At 41.7% G+C, this 9,774-nt stretch overlaps 1 protein-coding gene across 2 annotated transcripts in view; it reads left to right on the forward strand.

Annotated features, from left to right (window-relative positions):
• Positions 1–6,783, forward strand: part of LOC124156804 (locomotion-related protein Hikaru genki-like) — a 42,407-nt gene extending 35,624 nt beyond the window's left edge. For both annotated transcript variants that reach the window (XM_046531330.1, XM_046531331.1), the window contains one exon: positions 5,180–6,783. In XM_046531330.1, coding sequence (XP_046387286.1) covers positions 5,180–5,382 — 203 coding nt within the window. In that variant the 3' untranslated portion in view covers positions 5,383–6,783. The remainder of the gene's footprint in view (positions 1–5,179) is intronic.
• Positions 6,784–9,774: the final 2,991 nt, after the last annotated feature.

Consider the following 9,774-nt stretch of genomic DNA (forward strand, 5'->3'; position numbering starts at 1 on the left):
ACCTGATGAGTGGTAAAGTAAGTGCAAGTGAAAAATGACTCTACCAGAGCGAATAACCTGTTGGAAGGAAATAGAGAATGTGCAGGGAAAAGTTCTTGTGTTAATTGCAATGATTTAAACATATGTGCATATTATGAGCTGCTTATAAATTAAAAATTGCATTCCAGCGTCGACAATCATTGTTCCTTGCTACGTAGAAGGTAATTCAAATGTGTTCGTCCAACTAATCATTTCATCCATAGTGTGGCTTGCATTCTTCTACTGCTCTATTTAATACGAATAAAAGCGAATATTAGTGATAATTAGGTTGATATCAACAACATATACTACTACTTGCCCTTGATTCGGATGTGTTGACAAATCATTGATGTAGGTGAAGAAAATCGAGGACCTAATCTTGAGACTTGAGCATCAATTTGAGACACTTGTGATTTGGGATGGAGATACACTTTTCGATGCATTACATTCTTAGCTATTATTGTTTTCTGATTTTGACAAAGGACATGATCCAATCTGATGCTATACCGTAAATTAAAACTCTTTTACCTCTTCTTCAAATGTGGACGAATAACTTGCAGAAATGTGATGATTTTTGAAATTTAACTTATGAAATAAGAGAGAGAACGTGGTATTTTTGCGATATGTGGTATCACCCGACGTTTCTAAATTTATATCTGACTAGCCGTTAGCCTGATACTTTATATTGATATGGGAAGAACTTTTGTTCAAGGATGAACATAAGTGATCTTTTTCAAACTGGGACAAAGAACTCTTACCAAAACATTAAAATCATTGTGACCTTCGGATTTTTATTATGGTAGTTTCGCACAATTTACTTAATTCTAGCAAAATATTAATATAGATTATTCAATCTGTCCGTAACAATACAATACGAGCTAATAGCTAATTCACAACGAACTTAAAGTATATCGCATAACTTAAATCAGGTTTAAAATCTCATACTATACAACACATTACGGAATGAATCAATAACACTTTCCTTAGAATTAATTCAACAATAACGGCCGTCTCCTCTTCGAATGCTTTATTTTCTGTTTTCTTTCCTCCTATCCCACTTCGTTGCTGCTTCGCCTTCTTCTTTTTCTAACCAGCTTTTAACCAACTTGCGTTCACACACGCATGAACTACCGCCAACCATGGTCGGAAAACGGTGGTCAGAATCCCAACCACGGTTAACGGGAACTTGCGTTCACACCTCGTTTTGTAACCATGGTCGGGGCTAACCGGCGTAAAAAGGACGTAGTGTGAACGGGGCATTAGCCTTAACGTCTCGCATTTCTATGGAGCGTTGAACCTGTCCTCCTTATTCAAAAATTCAGTAACCATAAATACATCAAAGTTTGGTATACCATTTATAAATCGTTGGAATATTCCTTCTCCCAACCAAGATTATCTTTTCTTGAACCCATCCTGGACAGCGAACCATTGCAACAACCAGCCAGCTCGGAAATAAGGCTAACATCCCATGATTCTAGTTGCGAAGGGCGAACGTTCCGGCCGGCGTGAATACATACGCAACGAATTAAGTCTTGCAGCAAACGTCTGAAATAGGTTTATTAGTTTGACTCGGTTCTTACAAAAAAAGTTTTGGCATGATAAACGGCATTGTGTCAAAATATACCCAGCGAAAAATAAATGCCATCATGCACTTATTAAAGATTCAATGTGCTATTCGTACTACTCTTTCCAAACTTGAAGTTGACACGTAAATGAATATTGATATATTACGCAATGATGAAGTCGTTTACTCAAAAGAGAAGCAGCCACATATATATTCTGAAGATATTTTATGGCAGCAAAAAACGGATACCCTCAAATTCTGTAATTTTTCTATGCAATAATAGTGGTAGAACTAAACGGTGTAGAAGCTGCCTTCTGCTACTGCCTTGTGACGTCACGGCCAATATTCAACATGGACACCCGTTTTCGCGGCCTTTGAATTTTTCCATATTTCAGACGGTCATCTCGAATAAAGTATTCACTATTAGGATTTAAACTGTGGTTTTACGACATTATGTTATTCTGAAATCTAATTTTAAAAATGTGTTTGGTGCATTTGAAACACTAGTGCACTTCCCTATACCAAGGCTTTATTCAGTCCTGGGAAATAGATTCAAGTAAGTTGTCCACAACTTTACTGAAATTAAAGCTCATTACGGCGGAGAAGAAATTGCATTTGATGGGAGAAATCGAGGAAAATAGTCATCACGCATTCCGAACTGTTCAGAAGACGAAGGGAAGTAAGGTGAAGAATGGAAAGGGAGATGAAACAAACAGGTTCAGAAGTTACTCGAACGATAAAAGGTTTTGGTGCTTTGCCTGTGGGAAGGAGGGACATATTTCAAAGAATTGCCCTAGGAAGAAGGAACATGAAGGGGAAAGAATCGTAGTCGAGCAGAAGAAGGCGTCAACAGCCATCGTGTCCAGGGAATACGTGTCGCTCTGCGCGAAGAGGAAAGTACCTGACGGCCAGGGAGTGTGGTTATTGGACTGTAGTGCTTCAGATCACATGTGCCCGCGAAGAGAACTATTTCACCACCTTGAACCAATGGAAGGAGAAGTAGAGGTTGGTGACGGCGCCCCTTTAAGAATTGAAGGCAAGGGGAGTGTGATGCTGAACATATCGAACGAATGCGGAGGTAGAGATGTGGAACTTAAGGAAGTTCTCTATATACCAGCACTACAGGAGAACTTGATTTCGCTAGGGCAAATCGAGGAGAAAGGTTGCAAGATAGAGACCTTCAACGGCGTAGCAAACATCTATCTTAGGGAGAAACTAATTCTCAGAGCAGTAAGAGTCGCTCGACTTTACTATGTGTCGACTGTGGGAGGCATCAGTATACAGGAGATTAGTGAAGAATTTAACAATATGGGGAAGAAGGCTTCCAGAGTTTCTTTTGCACAGAGAAACACACACCTTGAACCAATGGACCGGGAGAAGAGGTTGGCTGAAGTAGAAAAGCTGGAGACATCGCTTCAGGAGGCAGAGAAACAGGCCAGCGATTGGAAAAGGAAAGCAGAAGTTAATAGGGCAATATCAGCGGCTAAGCAGGCTGAAATGGATGCCTTCAAAAGTCGTTTGTCCACAGTAATGGCCAAGGGAGAGCATGGTGACCAGCTAATACTATTCCTCAATGAGTGTTTGAAGAGCAAAGATAGTACTATTAAGGAGAAAGAATTAGAAATGAAGGAAATGGCAGAAGAACAAAGGAAAGAAAAGAAAAATTTAACGATGCAGCTGATGAAAGAGCAGGCAAAAATCAATAATTTGGAAGATACACTGGAGAAGAAAAATATGATGGTAGAAAAGTTACAAGAAGCCCTCCATAGCATGAATTTTTCTCCAGGCTCAAATGATAACTCACTGGTAATTGCCGCAATGAGATCCGGAAATTTCAAGTCCTCGGAGTATGCTTTAAGAGCCATGATGCAGGCTGCTGAGGCTGAAAAGCTAAGATTAATGGAATTGGTGGCTGTTTTGAATAGACGCCTGAAGGAAGAGCAATCACTGACAGACCACGCCTTGAAACAACTGGAGATGGAAATACGAAAGCAGGAGAAGACGATGACTTGGGAGGAGCTCGAGGCGAGTGGTGGAGAGCCAGAGGAGTTGACACCCATCCAGGTGTCAGGGGAGGTAATCATCGCCTGTGAAAATGAGCCTGCCTATGAAGGAGTAGCAGAAGGTGGTCTACCACATAGGTCTCAGAGACAGAGGAATCCCAAGACCTGTACCTGCTGCAGAAGGTCCAGATAGCAACATTCTGGAGGATGCAGAGGAGGCAATGAGTGGACCAGATGCGGAGAAGTGGTTATCAAGTATCATTATATCAGGGAAATGGTGAAAACAGGGGAGGTTTCATTCCATTATATCAGATCAAAAGATAATGTCGCTAATATGTTGACAAAGCCACTGTACGGAACTAAGACAAAAGAATTTTGTAATATGTTAAATCTAAAGGAGTGCTTAGAGATTTATATTTCAAATTATTATTTTGTCAATCCCGAGGGGAGGTGTTAGAATACATTATTAACAAAATAAGCAGCGCCTGGGTGGAATTCGAATAGGCGTTGCCAAGGTATTGTTTATGTTGATGTAACTGTTTCTCTTGTTCGCAGTGGATGTGTACGTTATAACCTCTTATAAATAAAAGGTTTTTCCTGCGTGTGCTAATAGGGAGTCTTTCAAGTTTGGCAAATGGAACAAGACCTGATATGGCATTTGCAGTCAACTATGAAGAGGAAATGTGGAAAATTCAACAATAAATAACCTTAAAACATTTTTACATTTTACATTGATGAATTTAAAAAAAAAACACTGCGAACCCGGATATTCGGTGCAAAAGAAAATTAAACTAGAATTTTACTGCATACCCTGAGTGACTATGGAGGTTAAGTGAGTAAGTGTAAGGAAGAGTACTCTGTGGATATGTTCTGATGTTCTATGGAGGTCCAGTTGCATGGTGGTCTTGTGCATAACCTATTGTGGCTCTCTCAACTTCAGTGGCAGAATAAATCAAAGCATTCAAATGTGTGAGGGAAGTTATGCATGCAAGGAAACTTATTGAAGAATTGGTGGACGACGAAGTGTCAAAAAACTTAAATGCTGAAAAAAAGCACCATTAGATTCATAATAATAATAAGTCGTCTTTGTTGAGCGATATTGAGACTAGAAAGCTACATCTTCCATCTAACCACTAAATCATCGAGACTAGTAAAATAGGCTTAGAAAGCACATAGATGTTAAGTATCATTTCATTTCTGAAAATGTGGCAGAAAAAAGTTTCTCCAAATTACTTTCCGACACAATTTCAGTTCGCTGATATATTTACAAAGCCACTCAATGGGAACAAGTTTTATGCTCATTAAAGCAGAAGTACTAATATCAAGCCCTGCAGGAATATAATTTTGCCAAAATATATGTCATCAATATTGTGTATCAATTACGTATTAATTATGTGTTGTGAACTCCAATTCCAAGAAATATTTTTGATATTGAAGAATTTAATTAGTTTTGTGTACTGTTTTCAAACAAAAACTAAGTCCTCTGCGATGTGTGTTAAAATAGGCAAGCGATATAAAGAAAATCCAACAGAGTATCAATTCAACAAAGAAATGCAGACGCCTACCTTCAACTGTTTTCCCTCTCCTTTCTCAGGCAAGGTGCGCTGCCCGTATCCCGGAGACCCGGCCAATGGACGCATCGCTCCCCTTAAGTTCTTCTACGAGCCTGGCGACCGCATAGCCGTCTCCTGCGACGCTGGTTTTGTGGCGCGGCTCGCCGATGTGCGGCCCGCCTGTCGCCCCGACGGAACCTGGACACACCCGCCGCCCACCTGCACCAATTACCGCGAGGTCTGATCTGGCCACGTGCAGCGCGCGTTCCACTCGGCGATCCGCGTGGCGGAGGCTTGCCACGTGCTGCGCATGCGCGGAAGGAAATCCCTCGGAGAGCGCCATTCGACTATCAGTGTGCACTCGTGTTTAATGGGATCGGATGGAGTTGGCCATTACGGAAGCATGGGAACAGAACCGTTCATGAACCAATCGAATGTCCCGTATCGACGCCTAGGCCATCCATGATTGGCATGAACCAGAGCCTATTGGCTTTTTGATAATGAATAAGGCATGTTGATTGCTTTAGAATGTCCATTTGCTCATTGAGAGGATATGATGTCGTGTTGTTGAAAGGGAGTTTGTTTCAGGAGGATTCAGTGGAGGATTCTGCTCGAGTGGAAGGAATTCGTAAAACATGTCTCAGGTCCATTGATTGGTATAATTCTAAGCATCGTGCTTTATCGTAAGTACTTGCACGAAAGAATCAAGTTACAACGCAGACCACAAGTATCGATCTCCAGTAATGATTTTCTCGAACCAAATAATTCTCGTACTGGGTTAAGCTTGCTATGGGATCCACGCATTCCAGCCTATGCGCTGGCCACTAACGCCGCATTTACCGCGGAGGCAGTGCGTACCAGTGTGCACTATCACTTGCCTCTGCAGACCGTCGGTTACGCCTCATAGTCGAATCAGATCCATCTCAAGTCTGTGAACCACTTCGGTTGCTTCCATGAGACGAGGTGGCGGCAGAGGCTTAAAATGAGTGTGGAACTAGCGATGGTCAAGCCCTTGTTATTCTGATGCTGTTTATTCGTTGGACATTGTTTTTCACACACTGTCCGATCATCCGTGTAAGAGATGAACAATGAACCGCACTTTTTACTGTAACGTGCATCCGTAGGAATTTAGTTTCAACCGATATGCAGGCGCCCTCATCAACCTCATTTCAACCCAGTGCGATGCCATACTCTCTGGAGAAAATGCTGTTCCTTAGGTAATTTCTCATAATTAAAGAACTGACAATACCAACCGTTTGAACTGTGAATTCCGCTATTGGCCTCCAGTCGTTGTGAACGATAACGAAAGCCAATCATCAATTTTCACGTGAATGTGTGAACGGATGAAAATGAATTAGCGCTTGGACACCGAAGCGACGTCCTCGGTCACCAACAGGCATATCAGTGGGGCTGCCTTCAAAGTGTAATCCTGTCCATTGCAGTGGCAATTCGGGAACTTTCTCCCAACCCCCCTTGCACCGTTTTCAATTGGGTTCGTGGAAGAGTTGCCGTTTGCGAAACCTTGGTGGGAAATATTGCAATAATGCACCTCACGAGAGAATTCGAAGTGTAATGTGAATCTAGAGAATTGCAGGGATGTAATCATAAGCAAAACTGTGAATAAATACATGACTGACATTTTTAATGGAGTTTTTAATTTGAAAGCGCCTCAGGTGCTGCGAACCTCCCTCCTTTCAAATAGCTCTCTGAAGAGAAAGGCCGACCCAGCATCCGATCTGAACGCAGACTTCAGATAGGATGGATAGCAATCCAGCCAGAAATCAGTCTGGTTTGGCAAGCGGCTCAGCAAACTACAGGAAGAACGATTTACATGCCGATCGTCAGATCTGAAATGTTGCTAATCATTGTCCAGATGGGGCGGGGCGTATCAGGCGACGCTCACGTATTACGTAAGCACCCCTACGTACGGGGTGACAAGAAGTCGCTTAATTCCGTTGACATGTAGGAAGTCAAACCATTGCTTACGTGAGAGGTTATTGCACAGTGTACATAATACCCATGTATTATTTAGCGGAACGCGTACCAATAAAAATCAATCAATAAATAGTACTTACGAAAATCAATGTTCCGCTTCTCCCTAGAACTCATGTTACTTTTCTAAGGTACTACTTTATAAATGAATAATAAATTTCGTTTTCTGTGCACGAAGCAAAGTTAAGAATTGAGGACTCTTAATTAAGATAGAAAGGGGAGAGAAAGTGTTCAGCTACCACTTATTGACCTTGACAAGGAATGGAGGGTTCGAAAGGGGCCAAAAATATGTTTACGTAATACTTAAACGCTCCTTGTGTTACAGAAAGGTACAGGTGGGAGAATTATTGCTGATAAAACGATTTCGTCAAACCAACCAGATGACAGCAGCTAAGGATCCCTCCAGCGAGCAGTTGTCGCGGCTGAAATGAAGATTTATGCTGAAAACAATGTATAAACCAACCTGCCGGATTCCCGTGGCTGGAGGGAAGACGACCGCTGATAAAACGATTGGTATCAATCTGCCAAATGATCAGGGCTGAAAGCATCTCCCCTGCCAGAGTTTGCCGTGAATGGAGGGAGAATCCTCGCTCTTGGAATATTAAGATTACGGTGTCGGAGAGCAATCATCAGGCAAAGGATTTTACGGATGTAACCAACGGGATTGTTCTCAATTGGAATGCAAGGATGAATATAAACTAAGTTGTTATGCACTACTCTGGGGTGCGAGGTAAGGTTTGGGATGAGACCGTATTAGTTGCCATGCGTTGATTCCTTACCCTAAAAGCCTTGTTGCATGGTACATGAACACGTACAAGTTAATGTATGAACGCATGAACGGTAAAATTCAACCGTGTTATACTCTGTTCATTTTATCTCTGCGGGTGAGCTGGTGTGGCCAAAGCAAGTGGAGATGAGGGGAGGGAAAGTTTCTCGACATGTGACTTTGCCTTTGCCAATCAGCAAACAGTAGGCGTGGCCTCAGTGGGTCGCTCTCAAACCTCCGCCGAGTGAACTTCGTGAATCTGCTCGTGGAGCAGTGTTGCCAAACCTCACGCGTTCTCCTTGTATGTGACTAAGTATGCTTTTCAACAAGGTGCCTCATTCAGCGCGGTAGCTGACAAAGTCATGGGCTTCTGTGGAAGGATTATCCCCAATGCCTTCAAAATGACTAGATATATTGCCTCGGTGCCGGGGCCAAAATACATGTGGCCACCTATGACTTACACGTTTTCAGTGACGAAGTAGGGCGGCTATGTACATTTGGCAACGTTATGTTCGCTCCTCCTCTTTCTCTCGGTACTACCCCTCCCCTATCAGCGAAGCCATCCGAGAATGTCCGGGCTCTCACGAAAACTCACCCGCAGACATAAAGTGAATAGACTATAGCAACGCAAAATGTTCAAATTCATGAACGCGTGAGCAGAAAATAGAACCTGTTCTAATTTGGTTCATGCATTCGTTCTTGTTCCGGTCCACCAAAATCATTCATGCAAATGTACATACATGAACTCGTACGTGTTAATAGACCGTGTAATCAGGCCTTGATTGATTGGAGAATAAAGCTGTCAACATGAATTAAAAAACTCCCATTGCCAGGCTTGATGTGGCAGGCACCGCATTCAGGGCCTTACATACGCCCTGGAAATTTTATTTTTCTAATTTTTTTAGATTTCAAATTATTGTAGTAAAGTTTTCCGCGTATTAAAACATGGGATTTTCTTAGCAGTGAAGTTAAATAAAGCTCATGCAAACCGATGACCATTGGGGAAATGCATAATATCTTGCGATTGCTCACGCTTCCGTGATGATTAAATTCCTATTCACACCTCATTGTCTGTGTTATTTTTTTCATTATGGGCAAATATTCACATTTGACGCGCTTGTCAGTATGCCGTGCCGATCAGTTGGCCTCAAGATTTCATATTCGGTCTGTCTTTCGCAGCAGTGGAATTGAGCTAAAGGAGGTGTTTGAAGCGTCATCTATTTATACTTTGTGAGTTCATTTTTAGTTCCACGTTCAATAAATACTTAGGTAAGGTACGAATTTTATCTAGAAATGATGTTGAAAATTGATAAATACATATCTTAGTGATGAAACGGAAGCCAAGGAAGGAACTGCACTTTAAATATTTTTGTGCTTTCAATCATTATTTTGCATTTGAATGAAAATAAATTCCCCAATGACGTATCTGCGAATCTGACGTATTTGTTGGGCGAAAAAGGGGGCGGTAGGAAGGGAAGAATAGGGCGTTGGGAAGTTTGAAAGGACGTCAATGGGGTGAAATACGGCAATTAAAACTAAAATCGCTCAAACACGCACTATGTACAAGTTCAATCACTCACCTAGCAGATTTTCTAAGGTATGTAAATAAAAAGATGTAAAATCTTCTGACAATCCCCAAGATTTGCCATAATCTTGGCTCCTTAAACATTATATCGCTAAGAGGGGATAAGGTCAATTTAAGAATAGGTAACTTTTTCATGAACAAGGCATCCCACAATGTTTTAATGCAAGTGTGTACGAATAAAAGTATCTTTGTATGCATACCGGGGTATCATTGAATACCGCGTCTATTCCCTCGTACAAGATTCATTAAATTTCCTTGTCCTCATTTCGGGAAGGGTTTGGGCCCAACGCCAT

The sequence above is a fragment of the Ischnura elegans genome, chromosome 1 (genome assembly GCF_921293095.1).
Source record: "Ischnura elegans chromosome 1, ioIscEleg1.1, whole genome shotgun sequence".
Lineage (NCBI taxonomy): Eukaryota > Metazoa > Arthropoda > Insecta > Odonata > Coenagrionidae > Ischnura > Ischnura elegans.